Raw genomic sequence first — 22,447 nt, forward strand, 5'->3', positions numbered from 1 at the left:
CTTCATAAAATATGCTGAGACATCCCAAAAAAGGTATAGATCATACAATTCCAAAACAAATAACTAAATTATCCAAGGTATGACCATCTTAAAGTAATTCCATATGTTATCTTAGCACCCCCTCCCCCCAACAGTTTTGACATTTAGAGATTAACTGCCTTGCTCAAGGGCAGAACGGCGGATTTTTCCACCTTGCCAGCTAAGGGATTCAAACCAGTAGCAATTCAATTACTGGCCCAACACGCTTAATTAACCACAAGGCTACCTGCCGCACCAGATGATCAGCATATGAAGTGTAAAAAATATGGTTGTACTTGTATAATTAAATGCTGTTCGAAATATCTTTTGAATTATATTAAAATGCCATGTGTCTCTTTATCAGCTACAATAACACAGGAGACTGCTGAGGGGAGTACAGCTCATAAAAATGTCTGGAATGGAGTAAATGGATTGATGTCAAACACATTGAAACCATGTGTTTGATGTGTTCAATGCCATTCCATCAATTCCGTTCCAGCCATTGCTATGAGTCTGTCATCCCCAATTAAGGTGTCATCCCCACTGGTCGTCTGTTTACAATACCGTCCTCAAATTTAAATAGCCATTACATCTGGAGAGAAACATAATGGGGATTTATTCCAATCTGCTTTCTTATGCTATACATTTGTATGCTGAAAATATTGTTGTACTATTAGATAAAACTTAAATATACCATTTTCAAAATGTACTTGAAATTTTCTGAAGACCTCCAAGAGAAGGTCAAATGTATTTTGAGTGAACATCAATAGAATAGTATGTTAAACCTAAATCACATGCTATGAACGTAATAATAACAGACGTATTTGTAAATATTAGAACGTTGTGCAACCTACTATATGTGAATATCACAAGAATATTCTTGCAACATACCAGACAACTCCCATAACTTAATTAAATGTTCTGGGAACCTTAAAAGAACTTAGACCAGGTGTTCTGTCAACATTCTTACAACATTAGAAATGTCCTGTGCAACCTAACTTAAACAGATAAAATGTGTACTGGGAACATTCTTCTAACATCAGGTAAATGTTTTGCAGCCTAAAAGAACATTTTTACAATCTTCCGCACCACTGGACAGTTTTTACGTTTTGGAAACATATTTTGTTATGTCCCTAAAATGTTCCAGATGTCATGGAAATTCTAATCAATAATGAGGAGAGACAAGGTCAATCACCAATCAGGATATGACTTTATTCAAAACGTATTAATAAGGAAAGCATAGAGCAATTGCTTCTATAATGATGAGGCTGGTCAGCTCAACACTTCCAAGTGTTGTGATGAGTAGCTCTGACATGTGAAGAATACAAATATATTTTACAGAAAAGATACACCCTTTTAGTCTTCATGACAAACAACAGACGTATGGAATGGGTCACAAGGTGAAACTTGATATATGAGAAAGGGGTATCCCGCAGCAGATAGCATTTGCTATGAAGACTGTTCTTATTTTTCAGTCTGGCCCCTAAGACGAGGCTCCTATCTTGTTCCTGGCACTTCATAGCACAGAAACACCAATTCGTTATATGGCATAAATCAGTTGTCAACTCCAGATACTCCCATCTCAAGTAAAACCTCCTCTTGATCACACGCCTGGACAAGCTCACTGAGAGAAGTGAGCCTCTAGGTCATATACTACCCCAGGATAGGTGCAACATCAGAGATGACATACAATGGTTTCCCCCAAGGCCGAAGGAGGGAGTGACTGGCGCACAGACATTGTGGAGACAAGTAATTGGTTCTCCATTCTCCATCCCTTCACGTGGTTTAGAATAGGTAAAGACACATTCACATATGAAGACAATGTTTACTCCTGTCCTCCTCTCTTTCTGATATTCTGCATAGCACAAGAGACATGTGAAAAGCAAGCCTGACCTCTCCCCTCTCTGGGCCCCAGGTGACTGAGCCCCAGCTGAGGGACAAAGTGCAACTGCCAACACCAGAGTCCGAAGGAATACATTCTAATAACAATCATATCATATGCGAATATTATATAGATAAGGCATCTAAATTATCTATGTTACCTAACTAGTTATGATTCTTCCGCCACACAGACTGTTCCCGCACCTAATGAAACATTCTGGGAACCTTTAAAGAACAGATTAAATGTGTTCCAGGAACGTTCTTGTAACATCAGGCAAATGTTTTATACAACATTCCATAATTATTAGCAGGCTGGACAGTTTTTGTGTTATGAGAACCTAACGAATGTTCCGAGAACTTTCACAGAACCAATTTTGGTTTGCTGGGTAGACTCTATTTCACAACATCTGAGGTTTTTGTGTTGTACCCGCCTTCGGTTGAGACACAACATGCTCTTGAATACAGGGTGGGTGTCATTTCAATCATAGAAATAGAATTCATAGATTGGACCTATCCCTTCAGACCACTGCAATTTAGCTAATACACCATTGACATTTTTATTAAATTACCATTTTTACTTCTAATTATTACCACAAAGATGACCGCCAGTCCATCCACCGTCGAATGTCAACTTAAATGGTCATGTCTATTCTAGTATCTGTATTTCTACGATATCAATGGGTTTCCTATGGTGGATTGACAGTGTAATTTAAAACAACAGATATTCCCATTCAAGTCAACATTCTCTGATGTGTGGACCTCCAACCATCTTTTTGGTATCATTTGAAATGTTTTATTTATATTTTATCACATTTATCAGCCAAAACATGATTGTATTCATGAGCAAGTTGTGTCTCAACCTATGGTGGGCACAACACAAACACATTAGATTATGTAAAATAGGGTCTAAACTACAACATGTGCAAATATGAAACAAATCTGAGTTTGTGTTTTTTGATAATTGAGGCTAGAGGGAGAAAAAAAGTGAATTTATATTATAAAACGTATTGTTTTTTAAATGATAAAATAGTTTGACAACCCTGTATGTAAGCTTCTAAATTATATACATCTCAACTGTTTATCTTTTCCTGTGATGAAAACGTGGCTGTTACAGTAGGTCCAAAAAGTCACTTTCTGAACCCTTCTCCAATAGGCGAATATGGATGGGAGGTTTCGTTCAAATCAAAAGTGGTGCTGTCAGAAAGTGATTGAAATCAAATGGATATACCCTATTATTTGTCAGGTTTGAATATCAGACATAACTTCTGCTTCACTCGTATTGTTCTATAAAGTAGGACGGAAGGACTGACACATGCCATCAAAAACGATCATTAGGAATTCCATGTTAGTATGTTACGTCAGAATCTATTGTTAATATCAAATACCTTGATATTTCACAGACTGCCCTAGGAGGAAACCAATTCTGCATTGTCAATCATCTGTCGTCTGGTGTTTGTTCATGTACGTACTGTATGTGTGTGTGTGTTCAGTCTGCCTGGGTTACAGCGGCAGATGCCACAGACAGAACTCAAGAACGCAATCAAACCGACGGTTTCAGAAAAAATGATTTGCTCAGTATGTCTGATGAGGAAGTGCATAACTCTCACAACCCCTCAATCACATCTATTTCTACAAGGAGCTTGTCCTTATACCCTTCTTTCCATTAGAACCTGACTCATAATGACTCCACTCCCCATGGCCATTATCATTAACTGTTTCTTGGCTGCTTGAAGGAGGAAGAAGAAGGAATCTGATTCATTAATATGATAGGTCATGCAAATTCGTTTCTTGGTAAACAGATTAGTGTGACTCATGCAGAAAATACCTGGGATCTAATCAACGGTGCATTGTCAACAAACACATAGCGTGTGACCTTCTCACCTCATTTAACACCTGATTTACTGATCAAAAGGCACATCTCAATAGGTGGTCCAGGTACAGTATGTCATGACATAGCACAAGTGGGCCTTTCCTCTTTTTGTTCTCTATTGCTCCTCTATTGTTCCTCAAGCAAGGGGGGAGGCCGATGACATCACAAGTTCCCATCAGATCAAATCCTTGAATGCCCTACTCCTTGAAGTTTGCAGTTGTGTCTAAAAAATAATAGAGGACGTCTTTAAACGCAATTTATTATTGAGCCGACATCTACAGCATTTACAGTGAATGTGACCTCTGCCAACGTTAGGAACATTTACTTTAAAAGATGCATTGTAGGGAGGCAATAACGCATGTTTTAGACCATTTCGGTCACACGTGTTGCGTGTTGTCTATAACTATGGGCAGGTCATCGCTCTAGGAAAGTGATCCAGACTTTGGTAACGCCAGTATAGGGATCACTCCGACAAAGGCATTGATAAGTAGCTAATTAGGTCTTTATTGGGTATTGTTAGTCATTCATTAGGCATAAATGGCTGGTAATACAAATGAGCTACTTATATACACACTTCATATACGCAAATAAGTTTGTAATATGTGATCCCTATTTTGAAGTGTTGACAACACTTTCCTTGAACCATCCCTCATATGGGCTAGGCTGCATGTCAATGCCATGTCATAGAAGTCTGTTGCGAAAGTCCCAATTATAGGACTGAGGAATAGGTGTACTGTTGGTGTACTGTTGTCCAGCGAAAAGCCTGAAAGGTCTGTCTCATGGTTTTGAGTTTAGTTTAGTTTGCAGGGGGCTGCTGCAGGCAGATGGAGATGGAGCTTGAGGACAGGCTACAGTGGGAGGGCAGGGTAACTACAAGCCCAACCCTAAGCTGGGGATTTTCAGACTGATAAAAGGGCCCGAGTTATTCATTATTTAACATGTTACAGAAGTAGTACATTACTTATGCATTAGAGTCTTCGTTTGTACTTTTCAGTGTGGAACGTTCCATTATTTAAGTAGACAAGCACGGAAAAAGGCCTATCGATGGCTCGCAATGTTTTAAAGATCATCCTCATCTCAATTAAACCTGAAATGGAAAGTTACCCAAAACCCCTACAGTAACTTAGTTGCCATAAAGTCAAAGTTTTGTAGTGCTACTTCACACATTATAAGGGTCTCCAAATTTAGGCTCAGAACCAGAGTTTTTGATTTCAAATTGAGAGATTTTTTTTTACATTTGCGATGCATGCAGCGGCCTAGGTGACCGCAGTTCTTTGGGACACCAGGATTATTCCTGAGGGTCCGCTGTGCTGTCCAAACTCATGGTCGGCATCTGTTTGGGGTTAGACACTCTTTTGCAAGGACGAATCTGTAAAGTTTAAGCATTTGGGGTTGGGGTTTCTACCAAGCCACATATGGCATTGTTTTTAGATGGCCATGCCATGGATCATTTAGCTATTTTATTTAGAATTGTAGGACCCTTTTAGGTATAAAAACATATGTAAAAATATTTATTGATAAAATGTTGAATTTGGTCTTTATTACTACAGCCCATAGAAACACATTGAATAACACTTTCATAAATGGCAAAACAGACCGTCACAAAATAAATCTTAAGGAATAGGGTTTTAAAGTGAACTGAGATAAGGCGGAGCTTTTACCTAGCACGGACTTGTAGATGACCTGGAGCCAGTGGGTCTGGCGACAAATGGGTTAGGATTGGTTAGGCCAGTGTGCAGTGTTATTGTGATTGCGTCGTCTGTGGACCTATTGGGACGGTAAGCAAATTGGAGTGAGTCTAGGGTGTCAGGTAGGGTGGAGGTGATATGGTCCTTGACTAGTCACTCAAAGCACTTCATGATGACAGAAGTGAGTGCTAGGGGGCAGTAGTCATTTAGCTCAGTTATCTTAGCTTTCTTGGGAACAGAAACAATGGTGGCCCTCTTGAAGCATGTGGGAACAGCAGACTGGGATAAGGATTGATTGAATATGTCCGTAAACACACCTGCCAGCTGGTCTGCGCATGCTTTGAGGACGCGGCCGGAGATGTCGTCTGGGCCTGTAGCCTTGCGAGGGTTAACACGTTTAAATGTTTTTCTCACATTAGCTATTACACAAAACGGGGGGGGGGGGTGTGTTGGGTGGTGGGTTGGGGGTGTGCCCCCACTGGGTCCCCAGGGCCAGGGTTGGGGGATGCTGTCGTAAGCCAGGTATTGTTTGAGCTGCTAGTAGAAAACAGCAATCTATCCAACATTCTTCATGTCAGCAGTGCTGTTGTAATTTCCTTCTTAATATGTGTGGGGGGGATGGGGACTGGGGATATTGTATCATTGTCAATGTCTCTTCAAACATGAAAACTTAGAAATAAAGTATTAACATATTTAGATTCCCCAACTTTTCCTGTTTTATACAACCTGGAGCTTGGCGCACGGTTCACGACAACTGGACAGCACAGTTCATCATAGTTCCATCATCAGTAAGGATTCATATATTTACACAACTATTTTTCAATCACTATTGTACACTTTTCTGCCCTACCAATATTTCATGGATTTAAACAACTGAATATGTCAACTTTCAGGATGAATCAAACCTCTTTTCAATTCACCAATAGGCCTATATCTCGTGTGTAAAGGCTCTCCAAACCGTCTTTTTTTTATGAAGTAGGTAGATTAATAAATACTTTCCTAACCATAAATACTCTACAAGATCACAATATGCATTCATCTATTAAAATTAGACAAATATGCATATTTTGATGGCTTTCTTCATGATCCCTAATACTCAGAACCTGTTCTCTCTATATACCCTACTCTAGTCTGTCAAGAAAAGGTACACTGTATTTAAAGGGATGGCTTTAGATAAACGTATAGTGCGCATAAGGGAGCAACACCCAAAGAGTTTGTTAGGCACCTGCATACTGTAAGTCTGAATACCAAATCCTGAGAAGTGCTTCAATTAAAACACAGAACAAAGGAAAATATTTCCCTAAGTCTGAATCAGTCCTCTTACTCAAACTCTGATAATAAAATGTATACCCTAGGTGGTTCATTTTGTCATTTGGTTTCTTATTGTCCTTATTGGGTCCAAAGTATTTAACATGCTTGATGAAGATGAGCAAAAATGACTGTATAAAATAAATAATTGTAACGGCGTTCTTCGTTTGTCGAAAGAGAGTCGGACCGAAATGCAGCGTGGTTGTTACTCATGATCTTTAATGAAGGATCGCGATACATGAACATAACTTATACAAATACGAAAACAACAAAACGGAACGTGAAACCTAATTACAGCCTATCTGGTGAAACTACACAGAGACAGGAACAAACACCCACGAAATACAAAGTGAAACCCATGCTACCTAAATACGGTTCCCCATCAGAGACAACAAGAATCACCTGACTCTGATTGAGAACCGCCTCAGGCAGCCAAGCCTATACTAGACACACCCCTAATCAACCACAATCCCAATGCCTACAAAAACCCCAATAAGACAATACAATAAACCCATGTCACACCCTGGCCTGAACAAATAATTAAAGAAAAGACAAAATACTAAGACCAAGGCGTGACAATAATTTAAATACTGAGCTGTATTATACGCAAAAAAAAATGGGAAATGTATTATTTTATACTAATACAATTGATCAGAGAACGTTTTTTTCCTCAAAAAGGTAGGGGTATACATGATTGACACCCCTGTTTTTAATAACGACCCTTCCTCCGTACAGAATCCTTCCAGATCCTTGATATCCTTCGTCTGCGCTCAAACCACAGGTTTTCAATGGGGTTTCAAGTCCGGAGAATGAGATGGCCATTGCAAAATGTTGATTTTATGGCCAATTAAGAATTTCTTTGTGGATTTTGATGTGTGTTTGGGGTTATTGTCTTGCTGGAAGATCGATCCACATGCAGCCAAGTTTCAGCCTCTTGACAGAGGCAGAAAGGTTTTGGCTAATATATCCTGTCCTGGTACTGGGTAAAGTTCATGAAGCCATTGACAGTCAACAAGGGCCTTAGGACCAGTGGAAGCAAAATAGCCCCATAACATCAAAGATCCACCACCATATTTTACAGTATATATGGAGTTATTTTCTGCTCATGCATTCTCATTTTGACGCCAAATCCACCACTCATGTGCGTGGCCAAATAGCTCTATTTTCATGTCATCTGACCAAAGCACCGGTTCCAACCCCATACATACATTTGTATTAGTATGAAATAATATAATTTGAGCACACAATGTAGCTCAGTATTTGAATGCTTTATTTTATACAGTCCTTTTTGCTTACCTTTATCAAGGTTGTCAATCATTTCAGACCCCACTGTGTATGGTCGTGGTAAACACAAATATTTCGACCAGTGGTCTTGAGGCATCAGATTTCTTGTTTTAGATGATGACATTTATGTCTGTGATATGCTCACAGAGGTTATGACAGGAACAAAATATGGGGCGGGTTTGGGCCGTGAGGGCCCCATGAACCATCAATCAATCCCATGGTAACTACAGCATGGCAACAGGGACCTGATTGGATGTGCATGAGAAAATTGTTGACAGACAAATGAGACTCTGCTGAGAAGCGGGTATAGGTGATCAGCTCCCACTGTAGGAATCCAATATCTGCCGGGGTTGCCAGGTCTGCTGGGGTTGCCCTGTCAGTTGCATAACCTCCAAATAACCTTTTGACAGAGATGGATAACTTCATTATGGGATATCTGTCTGAGCTTGTTTCAGCACAGAATGTTATGGATTGTCTTCCATCTTTGTTTTGTTTGCATTTGATCATAACTCATGTATGAATTAGTGATTAGCAATGCATGCTATCATTTGCTCAATGTGTGTTTGTGTCTGCCATTTGCAGTACTGCTGGATGATATTTCAGGACCATGTCTGCGTATGACATCACAGAGCAGATAATGCTGTGGCATTCAACAACAAGAACACAGGCTACAAGCTACATACAAGTATTCACACACCTTGACTTTTCCACATTTGGTTGTTACAAAGTGGGTTTAAAATTGATTTAATTTGACATTTTTGGTCAACTATCCACACAAAATACATGTGGAAGACAAATTGTAACATTTGTTTTAAAAAATACATGATTTTTTATTAGATAAATACATGTTAGAATCACATTTGGCAGCAATTACAGCTGTGAGACTTTCTGGGTAAGTCTATAAGCTGGATTGTGCAACATTTGCCCATTATTGTTTAAGACATTCTTCAAGCTCTGTCAAATTGGTTGTTGATCATTGCTAGACAATCATTTTCAGGGCTTGCCACAGATTTTCTGAACAGATTTATGTCAAAACTGTAACTTGGCCACTCAGGAACTTTCAGGGTCTTCTTGGTAAGCAACTCCAGTGTAGATCTGTCCCTGTGTTTTAGATCATCATCCATGTTCAAAGGGATATCGAATGTCAGCTTTTTTTTTTAACCATCTACCAATAGATGCCCTTCTTTGCGAGGCATTGGAAAAACTGCCTGGTCTCAGTGGTTGAATCTGTGTTGGAAATGTACTGCCCAACTGAGGGACCTTACTAAACAGGAGTTTGGTGCCCACCTTAATTGGGGGAACGGGCTTGTGGTGAAGAGTGGAGTGAGTGGAATGGTCTCAATAAATGGTTTCCAGGTGTTTGATGCCATTTCATTTTCTCCATTCCAGCCATTATTTATCAGCCGTTCTCCACTCAGCAGCCTTCTGCTATTCCACAACAAAATGTGGATAAAGTAAAAGGGGTGTGAATAGCTTCTGATGGCACTTTTTACTATTGTTTCTATACACCATGAAATGATTATTTGGCTTCATATATGTTGATCACAGTGCAGTCACGCGCTCACGTGTATGAATGGAGTCAGTGCCGTCCATGTTACTATTGTCATTTGATTTTCCAGAGACAATGATGTGACAGTGTACTGGACATTCTGTCTTTGCTATGCTGAAGAAAAACAAGGAAATTGGGATAGAATGGAGACTTTTATTGTCAAAATGTTGTCTACAAAGCCGTATTCAAGGTACAGTTCTGGTTTTGACAGCCATCCAGCCTTGCATTCAAATGGCAACAAAGGCCTTGCAATTTCTTCTTTAGTAGAAATATCGACAGAGGAATTGTTTCAGAAAGACATGTTTTTTCTTATTTTTCTCTCCTTTCATAGACTCAGAAGTGATCTACAGGAATCGCGATGGCCACGTAATCAAGTTTAACATCCTCACCAATGAGACTGAAATTGTACTGACAAACACAACATTTGTAAGTGAAAACCCTTTACCATCTGAACATGCATGCACACAGACTTACACAAACATATACCCTGACACTCAAAGTGACATGTTAGCAAATGGATATACCCACTTAAAAATGCTCTCACTCTCTTTTCCTCTTCTTTGTCTTGTAGGTCAATTTCAATGTTGCAAAGTACTCCGTTTCCCCGGACTTGAAATATGTGCTCTTTGCCTATGATGTTAAACAGGTAAACTGTATCTTTTTACTTTAATGGTCTTAATCCCCCCACACTCCATATGAATCTCTCTCTCTCTCTCTCTCGCTCTCTCTCTCTCTCTCTCTCTCTCTCTCTCTCTCTCTCTCTCTCTCTCTCGCTCTCTGTCTCTCACACATTCTATAGCGCACTATTAAATATTACAATAAACTCAATCTTAAAGGCATGCATACTACACCAGTGTCTGCCAACTCCTGTCCAACAGCACACATATTTGTTGTAGCCCCAGAAAACTGATTCAACTCATTGAGGGCTTAATGATTAGTTGACAAGTTGAATCAGGTGTACTTGTCCCCCATAAAATGTGCGCTGTTGTGGGTACTCGAGGACGAGGGTGTATTCATTACAGAAACCTTTTCCCGTTCAGAACCAAATGAAAGCAAACAGAGCTAAACAAGAGTTTCTATTGGACAAAATCAGGTAGGTCCGTTTTAGGTTAGTTCCGTTTGCTTCCGTCTAAGAAACGTTTTACAACAGAATTGGCAGTATAAATACACCCCTGTAGTTGGCAAACCTGTGCCTGTGCCCTGTGTTGTCCCTTTCTTTTGACGTGTAATGTGATGTTGTATTTCATAGATACGTAGAAAAGCTCGGAATTGATTATGAAAGATGTGTATAGAGGCTGTCATTTGTTCACCATTTAATGATATGTGCACTATATATGCTTAGGCACCTACTGTATGAACACAATCTCTGGGCCCTTGGGAAATTGTTTAGTTGAACAAACAGGGCAGTACCGGTATAGTATGTTGGAATGAAAAAAAGCACAGAATAACGTTGTGGCATTTGAACAAGTATGTCCACATCAACTGGTGTAGGTTGAAGTTATTGACAGTTTCCCCCTGGAAATCTCTGGAAGTCTCACCTACAGTAGCTCTAAGATTACATGCCTTTATCTCATTACTGAGGTATCCAAGAGCCGTTAAGCTTTATAAACACTCGTAATCTCTGTGTCAATCGTGACAATAGGATATGTTTACTTTGCTGGTAAACATCTTGTAATGCTCTTCAAGGTTTTAAATCCTCCAGGTCTATGTTGATCCAATGCATTGTGTTTGCAATAATAATTAGAGAAAAGCTTCAAGCTAATCAGGTTTGAGTAGGTCGTACCCAATGATATATAGAAACCCTGGATTGCTGATGCTATCTGTTGGCCCCTGAGAGACGCTTTGTAGCTACTGGTCGGCTATATTGGCACTCCCCAGAAGGAGCAATCTGACATAGGATTTAATGGAATCAAATAAATGTTCCAAGGACAAAATGACTGACATTGAAGTATTTTTGTGTTGTAGTGGGGATGGAAACATTAGTAATCTCCAAAGATGATTATTTAAGGAAAATGTTTTTAGATACTTATTCATTTTTAATTTTTATGTTTAGCTCACATACTGTAATATAATGTAAAAGTACGCAGTAACATGTCTGTAATAAAATACATGTGGCAAAAACGAATGTAGACATTAATAAATGTTTATAGCTTCTATAGCTTCCAAAATATTTTTTGCAATGGTGTAATGCATTAATCAAGATGGAGGCACCATGGCTTCAACACAGTGTCCCCTATCAGTCATAGAGTGTACATATAAATAATTGGTTGTACCTCACCAAACAAGAGTGTATAACCGGGATTTCCGTTTTTATTTTATTTATTTTTATTTAACCTTTTTTAAACTAGGCAAGTCAGTTAAGAACAAATTGTTATTTACAATGACGGCCTACCAAAAGGCAAAAGACCTCCTGTGGGGATGGGGACTGGGATTAAATTATTATATATTTTCTTAAATAACATAAATATAGGACAAAACACACATCACAACAAGAGAGACAACACTACATAAAGAGAGACCTAATTACAACGACATAGCAAGGCAGCAACACATGAAAACACAACATGGTAGCAACACAACATGGTAGCAGCACAAAACATGGTACAAACATTATTTTGCCGAGACAGTAGCACAACGGGCAAGATGGTAGAGACAACAATATATCACACAAAGCAGCCACAACTGTCAGTAAAAGTATCCATGATTGAGACTTTGAATGAAGAGATTAAGATAAAACTGTGCAGTTTGAGTGCTTGTTGCAGCTCGTTCCAGTCACTAGCTGCAGCGAACTGAAAAGACGAGCGACCCAGGGATGTGTGTGCTTTGGGGACCTTTTAACAGAATAGGGTTGGCAGAACGGGTGTTGTATGTGGAGGATGAGGGATGCAGTAGATATCTCAGATAGGGGGGAGTGAGGCCTAAGAGGGTTTTATAAATAATGATCAACCAGTGGGTCTTGCGACAGGTATACAGAGATGACCAGTTTACATAGGAGTATAGAGTGCAGTGATTTGTCCTAGAAGGAGCATTGGTCTATGTGTCCTATGAGGAGCATGGGTAGGATGGTCATCTGAATCAGGGTTAGTTTGGCAGTTGGGGTGAAAGAGGAGCGATTACGATATATGAAACCAAGTCTAGATTTTACTTTAGCCTGCAGCTTTGGTATGTGCTGAGAGAAGGACAGTGTACTATCTAGCCATAATCCCAAGTAATTGTATGAGGTGACTACCTCAAGATCTAAACCCTCAGAGGTAGTAATCACACCTGTGGGGAGAGGGGCATTTGTCTTGCCAAACCATATGACCTTTGTTTTGGACAAGTTCAGAACAAGGTTAATAAGGGTAGAGAAAGCTTGTTGGACACTAAGAATGCTTTGTGGTAGAGCATTTAACACAAAATCTGGGGAGGGGCCAGCTGAGTATAAGACTGTATCATCTGCATATAAACAGATGAGAGACCTTCCTACTGCCTGAGCTATGTTGTTGATGTAAATTGAGAAGAGCATGGGGCCTAGGATTGAGCCTTGGCTACTCCCTTGGTGACAGGCAGTGGCTGAGATAGCAGATTTTCTGACTTTATACACTGCACTCTTTGAGAGAGGTAGTTAGCATACCAGGCCAAAGGCCCCTCAGAGACACCAATATTCCTTAGCCGGCCCACAAGAATGGAATGGTCTACCGTATCAAAAGCTTTGGCCAAGTCAATAAAAATAGCAGCACAAAATTGCTTAGAATCAAGAGCAATGGTGACATCATTGGAGACCTTTAACCTCTCTGGGATATGTGGGACGGTAGCGTCCCACCTGGACAACATCCAGTGAAAATGCAGAGAGTCAAATTCAAATAAATTACTATAAAAATTTAACTTTGATGAAATCACACATTATATATACCAAATTAAAGCTACACTTGTTGTGAATCCAGCCAATGTGTCAGATGTAAAAAATGCTTTACTGCGAAATCAAACGATGCTATTATCTGAGGATAGCACCCCAGTAAACAAAGAGAGAAAAGCATATTTTAACCGTGCAGGCTCGACACAAAACCCAGAAATAAAAATATAATTAATTCCTTACCTTTGACGAGCTTCTTCTGTTGGCACTCTAATATGTCCCATAAACATCACAAATGGTCCTTTTGTTCGATTAATACCGTCAATATATATCCAAAATGTCCATTTATTTGGTGCGTTTGATCCAGAAAAACACTGGTTCCAAATTGCGCAATGTGACTACAAAATATCTCAAAAGTTACCTGTAAGCATTGTCCAAACATTTCAAACGACTTTTTAATACAACTTTAGGTATTTTTTAACGTAAATAATAGATCAAATTGAAGACTGATGATCTGTGTTCAATACCGGAGGAAAACAAAGTGGAGCGTGCTTTCAGGTCACGCGCCTCTAACAAAGTGTACACTTCCCTTGAGCCTCACTCTGAACAGTGTTACTTCTTCATTTCTCAAAGGAGAAACCTCAACCAAGATCTGTTGACATCCAGTGGAAGCGGTAGGAACTGCAAGAAGGTCCTTTAGAATTATGGATTGCCATTGAAAAGAGAGTGACCTCAAAAGAAAAAATCTGAATGGTTTGTCCTTGGGGTTTCGCATGCCAAATAAGTTGTTTTATACTCACAGACATGATTTAAACAGTTGTAGAAACTTCAGAGTGTTTTCTACCCAAATCTACTAATAATATGCATATCTTATCTTCTGGGGATGAGTAGCAGGCAGTTGAATTTGGGCATGCTTTTCATCTAAAATTCCGAATGCTGCCCCCTATCCTAGAGAAGTTAAGGTTACAGTGACACGTTCATAACCTGAACAGAAACCAGATTGCATACCAGAGAGAATTCTATTGACATCAAGAAAGCCAGTCAGTTGATTATTGACAAGTTTTTACAACACTTTTGATAAACAGGGCAAAAGGCCTAATAACAGTTAGGATCAGCTTGATCTCCCCTTTAAATGAAGGCCGAACTGTGGCTGCCTTCCAAGCAATGGAAACCTCCCCAGAAAGGAGAGACAGGTTAAAAAGGTCAGAGATAGGCTTGGCGATGATAGGGGCAGCAACCTTAAAGAAGAAAGGGTCTAAACCATCTGACAACATCTAATTATATTAGGTCAGAGTCAAGTCACAAAAACACACACAGCCATTTTCCAGCCAAAGATAGGAGTCACAAAAAGCAGAAATATAGATAAAATGATTCACTAACCTTTGATGATCTTCATCAGATGACACTCATAGGACATCATGTTACACAATACATGTATGTTTTGTTCGATAATGTGCATATTTATATCCAGAAATCTCAGTTTACATTGGCGCGTTATGTGCAGTAATGTTTTGATTCCAAAACATCCGGTGATTTTGCAGAAATACTCATAATAAATGTTGATAAAAGATGCAAGTGTTTTTCACAGAATTAAAGAATTAAAGAAATACTTAAGTTGTTGGGGATAGGGGGCAGTATTTTCACTTTGGATGAATTGCGTGCCCATAGTGAACTGCATCCTACTCTGTCCTAGATTGCTAATATATGCATATTATTATTACTATTGGATAGAAAACACGCTGAAGTTTGTAAAACTGTTTGAATGATGTCTGTGAGGATGCACGTCCTAGGGCTTCCAATAGATGTCACCATCTTTAGAAACTGGTTTAAGGATTCTACTATAAAGGAGGGGCTCATAATAGCTCTTTGAGCGAGTGGTCTGGCAGAGAGCCTCGGTCTCATGACGCGCGCTCCCGACAGAGTTTGCTCTCATTCCAATGCTTTTCTTCAGACAATGGAATTCTCCGGTTGGAACCTTATAAACATCCTAAAAATTGATTGCATACATCAATTCTGTTAAACTCACAGACATCATTCAAACAGTTTTAGAAACTTCAGAGTGTTTTCCATCCAATACTACTAATAATATGCATATATTAGCATCTGGGACAGAGTAGGAGGCAGTTCAGTCTGGGCACTGCTTCTTAAAGTAACTAACTTTGGCTTTCCAGATAGCGTGATGTCTCATTTGCCTGAACAACAGCCAGTCAGCCTAAGTATGTGTGTGCCCGAGCATTTCGCCAAATTTTTGAGGTGGAGTATAACTCTGCAAGATCACGGTCGAACCAGGGGTTGAACCTGGTTTTAATTCTCATTTTCTTCATGGGGGTGTGTTTGTTAACAATACCACTGTAATGATCAAAAAAGAAGGTCCAAGCATCTTCGACAGAGGGGATCAAGCTGATTCTATACCATTTTACAGAGGCCAGTTATGAAGGAAGGCTTGCTCATTAAAGTTTTTTAGCAAGCCTCTATGACAAATCAGGACAGGTTGTTTCACTGAGAAGCCATTACGAACGCAGGCTATACGCAGGCTATGACCTTAGTGATCACTAAGGTCATTACAGAAGACACCAGACTGATATCTATCAGGATTATTTATGAGGATAACATCAAGAAGAGTAGCCTTTTCTGGGTGTTTGAAGTCATACCTTGTGGGACTGGTAATAATCTGAGAAAGATTTAGGGAGTCAAATTGTTGTAGGACTTGGTCAGGTAGTTTAAGCATGTCCCAGTTTTGGTCACCTAGCAGGACAAATTCAGACTTGGTGTAAGGGCCCAGGAGAGAGCTTAGGGCAGGTAGGTTACAGGCTGTTGCTGATGGAGGACGATAGCACCCAGCAACAGTCAACAAAGAGCTAGTTGAAAGTTTAATACTTAAAACCAGCAAATCAAATTGTTTGGGGACAGACTTGGTGGAGATAACCGATCACTGAATGTGATCCTTGGTAAAGATTGCCACTCCCCCACCTTTGGAAGATCTGTCTTGCCAAAAAAGGTTATAACCAGAAAGGTTAACATCAGTATTCAAAACACTCTTCCTTAACCACGTCTCAGTAATGACCAACACATTTGGATTGGAGCTCTGAACCCAAACTTTCAATTGATCCTTTTAGGTAATACGCTTCTCGGGTTAACGTGCAGAAAACCCATGCTTTTACGGGAGCAGAAATCAGTGAAGCAGATATCAGAGCACAAGTAAGAATTGGGGCTAGCAACCGTAGATTGGCCAGGGTGTACATGCACATTTCCAGATATCATCAACAGTAATACAATCAAGGTACGGCAGAGGACAGGGAGAGCTCTGCAGTGCTGATTTATGACATTTGAATGTTCATCAGATGGCAACAAGATCATATTGTGTCCAGCAATTTCATCAGGCAACATATATACAAAGCCGGCGAGCGGTGTTAAGAATGGAACGGGAGGCAAAAAGTCTGTGTAACCAATAGAGAGTCAGAGTCCAGAGTTTACCCATGGAGTATAATAATGAAGTCCATTGTTTACTTGACATGACAATCGCCCTGTGAGGAAGTTGTGTTGTATTTCATTTGATGACAGATCTCAGTCAAATAGACGATTTTACGTTTCTGTTCTGTTCTGTTCATTCATTCACAAAGTTTATTACATTGTGATCGGTTATTTGACATACTGGCGAGGGAAATATATGAAGAATTCAGTTTCTTTACCTTCTGGTCCTCCAAACCTTGATATATCTTTGTGAAGGATAAAACATTGTGTAACATTGATGAAGTAGCATTTATATTCAGTGGCTCGCCGCCTTCAAATGAGCAGAGGCTGAATACGTACATTAGGTCCTACCTCGCCTAACCCCTCAAGGCTGATTACTGAACAAATGAGCCTGGCGGGAATCACAAAGGAAGATGAAGGAGAGACAGAATCTTTTAGAGCTATCTCATCAGGACTATACGGGGGTCACGGTAACCCAAATAGCCCAATGTTGTGTGATTTAGCAGGCCAAAAGCAGCACCTGGGGCCCTAAGCACCGTTTTCACCGTATCCATATTCCCTCCCACTCTAAATGGGACTAGATTGGGTCTGGCAGACCCCTGAGACTGGATGGTCGTCACAGCACTGGCACCTTGAGGGCCCATGCTATTATAGTTAATCTGATGGGTCCCGTGTGCTGTAAGGGTCCAGAATTGCTATGGTAACCTGAGGGCCAAATACTGACTGCTGTCAGGGTTGCACTGATTCTGTCATTCACACTGGGCCAACATTGTGCACAAAATATATAAGGTAGCAAAATATTATACGGCATCGGTAGCTTCAGGGACCATTTCGCTTTGATACTCGTAGGGGTGCAGCCTGCTCTTACGTTCATTGCACAGGCACCTCTAGAGCGGCTTACAGCCTAAAATAATTCCCACCCTCGAGTGTTCTATTGATCTCCCCCCTACTCTCCTCCCCTTTTGCTGACAAATAGATCGATCCCAGTGGGGCTGGAGACACAAATAAACTTGTTTTGGGGTGTGAGTGCTAAGAGTGCTAAGAAAGCTGGCTCATTGGCTCTTTGCTATGTTGGTGCTAGAATGTGCTAGAATTTGCTTAAGTTTCTTCACTGTATTTGGTTAAGGCTCCTCTGTAACCAACAGCCAGTTGAGCAAAGTTTTTCCTTAAATGTGGTCATGTTCCAATAAGGGCAGTAAACTAGGCCTTTAGTTTCTAAATGCAAGTAAGTCACCTGTTTTTAGACACATGATTAAACAAAACAATCATTCCCATTTGTATTCAACTGTCCTACTGTATATAACACAGTTATTAACAGCCTTAAACATGTTATTACTATGTAATAAACTCTTTTCACACATACAAGCATCCAAATACTATTTTCATTTCAAATACTATTTTGTAACATTTATTTACCCAGAGGCTGAAAGCAGCCATTGGAAACCTTGGCATGCATTTCTCCGTTAGCTGGTCCAGTGGACTCTTCTCTGAGGCAGTATAGAAGAGCGCCTAAAGCTGTCTGAACCAGTCTAGATATTTAATCATGTGTTTTAATCTGTGGGCCCCTGCTCCCAGGCACGTGCCACACACTGCCAGAGATTAGGGGATCTCTGGGTAATATACAGAACCATGATCCTCCACACCTCTCCCATAAATCAAGAGAATCCGTGTTTTCATTTCATTCAATCCGATTTGCATACGTAATATGAGGGGAGGAGGGGAGGAGGGAGCAGGCAAGTCACCTTGGCAGTGGAAGAGGAGCAAGGAAAAGAGGGAGGGAAGGATGGTCAGTGTGTGGCAAATTTATTAATCACATAATATTTGAAATGGAGGAACATGGTGATGAAAATCGTCATTAATACACCATGGTCGTTTCATTGGTTTGGGCAGATAAGTTTCCCTCTGTGTGGTTTTATACTAAACTTTTGCAGTGTTAATGGTGTTTGATAGAACTGCCCTGTGCAGACCACTTGTATTCAACATTGAGTTGCAGCAAAAGTTTTAGCGCAGTAGGAGTTGAAAATGTCAACCTACTTGTCTTTGATTAAATCACCATACTGAACACAAAGGTCATTGTGCCAGCTCTTGAAAAGATGTAGTGAGGGAAACAATGTGAAACATTTCGAAATTATCCTGTAACTGTACACCTGATACTGGAACTGATATTAGCCATTGTATCATCATATACAGAGTAGGACATTTTTATCAAAGCTAGAGATGACGAGCAGCTCAGAGAGAGTGAATTCCACCCTGCAGCAAAGATATCTGCGCAATTAGGTTCTTAAAATGATAACTTCAACACTTTCTCAGACACTCAAAGTAGTATCTGACAGGCAGTTTAAACTTTTTTGTCAAAGGTCAAAGTGTGTTTGGAAGTAAACCTCTAACTGGAGTGAGTCAATAGGGTTCCAATAAAAGTCACAGAGTCCATTCCTCTTCTTGTGCCTTCCCAGGGAACAAGAGTCTGTGGTTTTGCTGTGGATATTTCACAAAAAGCTCATTACCTCTAGTTCCAAATGATTACCTTGAATTTGTTTTAAATCAAATCAAATGTTATTTGTCACATACACATGGTTAGCAAATGTTATTGCGAGTGGAGCGAAATGCTTGTGCTTCTAGTTCCGACAATGCAGTAATAACCAATGAGTAATCTAACCTAACAATTCCACAACAGCTACCTTTACAAGTGTAAAGGGATGAAGAATATGTACATAAAGATATATGAATGAGTGATGGTACCGAGTACAGTATATACAAATGAGATTAGTAATGTAGGGTATGTAAACATTATATTAAGTGGCATTTTTTAAAGTGGCTAGTGATACATTTTTTACATGTATGGCAGCAGCCACTCAATGTTAGTGGTGGCTGTTTAACAGTTTGATGGCCTTGAGATAGAAGCTGTTTTTCAGTCTCTCGGTCCATGCTTTGATGCACCTGTACTGACGATGCCTTCTTGATGATAGCGGGGTGAAAAGGCAGTGGCTCGGGTGGTTGTTGTCCTTGGTGATCTTTATGGCCTTCCTGTGACATCGTGTCAAATCAAATCAAATTGATTTATGTAGCCCTTCGTACATCAGCTGATATCTCAAAGTGCTGTACAGTAACCCAGCCTAAAACCCCAAACAGCAAGCAATACAGGTGTAGAAGCACAGTGGCTAGGAAAAACTCCCTAGAAAGGTCAAAACCTAGGAAGAAACCTAGAGAGGAACCAGGCTATGTGGGGTGGCCAGTCCTCTTCTGGCTGTGCCGGGTGGAGATTATAACAGAACATGGCCAAGATGTTCAAATGTTCATAAATGACCAGCATGGTCGAATAATAATAAGGCAGAACAGTTTAAACTGGAGCAGCAGCACGGCCAGCTGGACTGGGGACAGCAAGGAGTCATCATGTCAGGTAGTCCTGGGGCATGGTCCTAGGGCTCAGGTCCTCCGAGAGAGAGAAAATAAAATGCAAAATTCTTCTGTTTCGGTTGGGAAGCAGGCAGTTAATCATCTGCCTCGCCCCTCTGCAACCCTCGAGTGTGTGCAGGTTTAGGGTGGTGTAGGTGTCCTGGAGGAGAGGTAGTTTGCCCCCGGTGATGTGTTGTTAAATTGGCGTGGGTCTAGGGTGTCAGGTAGGGCGGAGGTGATATGGTCCTTGACTAGTCTCTCAAAGCACTTCATGATGGCGGTAGTCGTTTAGCTCAGTTACCTTAGCTTTCTTGGGAACAGGAACAATGGTGGCCCTCTTGAAGTATGTGGGAACAGCAGACTGGGATAAGGATTGATTGAATGCGAGGGTTAACACGTTTAAATGTTTTACTCATGTCGGCTGCAATGAAGGAGAGTTCGAAGGTTTTTGGTAGCGGGCTGTGTCAGTGGCACTATATTGTCCTCAAAGTGAGCAAAGACGTTGTTTAGTCTGTCTGGGAGCAAGACATCCTGGTCCGTGACGGGGCTGTTTTTATTTTGTAATCCTTGATTGACTTTAGACCCTGCCACATACCTCTTGTATCTGAGTCATTGAATTGCGACTCTACTTTGTCTCTATACTGACGCTTAGTTTGTTTGATTGCCTTGCGGAGGGAATAGCTACACTGTTTGTATTCGGTCATGTTTCTGGTCACCTTGCCCTGGTTAAAAGCAGTGGTTTGCGCTTTCAGTTTCTCGCGAATGCTGCCATCAATCCACGGTTTCTGGTTGATGAATGTTTAAATAGTTGCTGTGGGTTCGACATCGCCAATGCACTTGCTAATGAACTCGCTCACCGAATCGGCGTATTCGTCAATGTTGTTGTTTGACGCAATGCGGAACATATCCCAATCCACGTGATCGAAGCAATCTTGAAGCGTGGAATCAGATTGGTCAGACCAGCGTTGAACAGACCTGAGAGCGGGAGCTTCCTTTTTAAGTTTCTGTCTATCGGCTGGAAGCAACAAAATGGAGTCGTGGTCAGCTTTTCTGAAAGGAGGGCGGGGGAGGGCCTTACATGTGTAGCGGAAGTTAGAATAAACATTGATCCAGGGTTTTGCCAGCCCTGGTAGCACAATCAATATGCTGATAGAATTTAGGAAGTCTTGTTTTCAGATTAGCCTTGTTAAAATCCCCAGCTACAATGAATGCAGCCTCAGGATATGTGGTTTCCAGTTTACATAGAGTAAAATAAAGTTTGTTCAGGGCCATCAATGTGTCTGCTTGGGGGGGAATATATGCGGTTATGATTATAATCAAAGAAAAATCTCTTGGTAGATAATGCGGTCAACATTTGATTGTGAGGAATTCTATGTCAGGTGAACAGAAGGACTTGAGTTCCTGTATGTTGTTATGATCACACCACGTAATCATAAAGCATACCCGCCCCTCTTCTTACCAGAAAAATGTTTGTTTCTGTCGGCGCGATGCGTGAAGAAACCAGCTGGCTGTACCGACTCCGATAGCGTGTCTCGAGTGAGCCATGTTTCCGTGAAGCAAAGAACGTTACAGTCTCTGATGTCTCTCTGGAATGCTACCCTTGCTCGGGTTTCATCAATCTTGTTGTCAAGAGACTGGACATTGGCCAGTAGTATGCTCTAGAGCGGTGCGCGATGTGCCCGTCTCCGGAGCCTGACCAGAAGACAGTTTCGTCTGCCCCTTTTACGGCGTCGTTGTATTGGTTCGCCGCCTGGGATCCGATCCATTGTCCCAGGTGGTGGGCAAAACACAGGATCCGCTTCGGGTCGTAATGATGGTGAGTTGACGTTGCTCTTATATCCAGTAGTTCCTCCCAACTGTATGTAATAAAACCTAAGATTACCTGGGGGTACCAATGTAATAAATAACAAAATAAAAAAAATAAAAAATACTGCATAGTTTCCTAGGAACGCGAAGCGAGGCGGCCATCTCTGTCGGCGCCTGAAGTTGCGGCGCCTGAAGTTGCGGCGCATCTAAACGCATGGGCGTTTTAGTTCCTAGCCAGGGATGTTTTCACAGAGCTTTAACCCTGACCTGCGTCTCTGTTGGTTTAGCAGCTTATAGCAACTGAGGTAGATGAGACATCTTTTGTCAAAGCCATCGGAGGTGCACTC

General features: G+C 40.7%; 1 protein-coding gene across 2 annotated transcripts in view; it reads left to right on the forward strand.

Annotated features, from left to right (window-relative positions):
* Nucleotides 1-22,447, forward strand: part of LOC118385916 (inactive dipeptidyl peptidase 10-like) — a 263,791-nt gene that overhangs the window by 193,188 nt on the left and 48,156 nt on the right. For both annotated transcript variants that reach the window (XM_035773157.2, XM_035773158.2), the window contains exons 4-5: nucleotides 9,930-10,024; nucleotides 10,170-10,244. In XM_035773157.2, the coding sequence (XP_035629050.1) occupies nucleotides 9,930-10,024; nucleotides 10,170-10,244 (170 nt within the window). The remainder of the gene's footprint in view (nucleotides 1-9,929; nucleotides 10,025-10,169; nucleotides 10,245-22,447) is intronic.

The sequence above is a fragment of the Oncorhynchus keta genome, chromosome 7, assembly GCF_023373465.1.
Source record: "Oncorhynchus keta strain PuntledgeMale-10-30-2019 chromosome 7, Oket_V2, whole genome shotgun sequence".
In the NCBI taxonomy this organism is placed as follows: domain Eukaryota; kingdom Metazoa; phylum Chordata; class Actinopteri; order Salmoniformes; family Salmonidae; genus Oncorhynchus; species Oncorhynchus keta.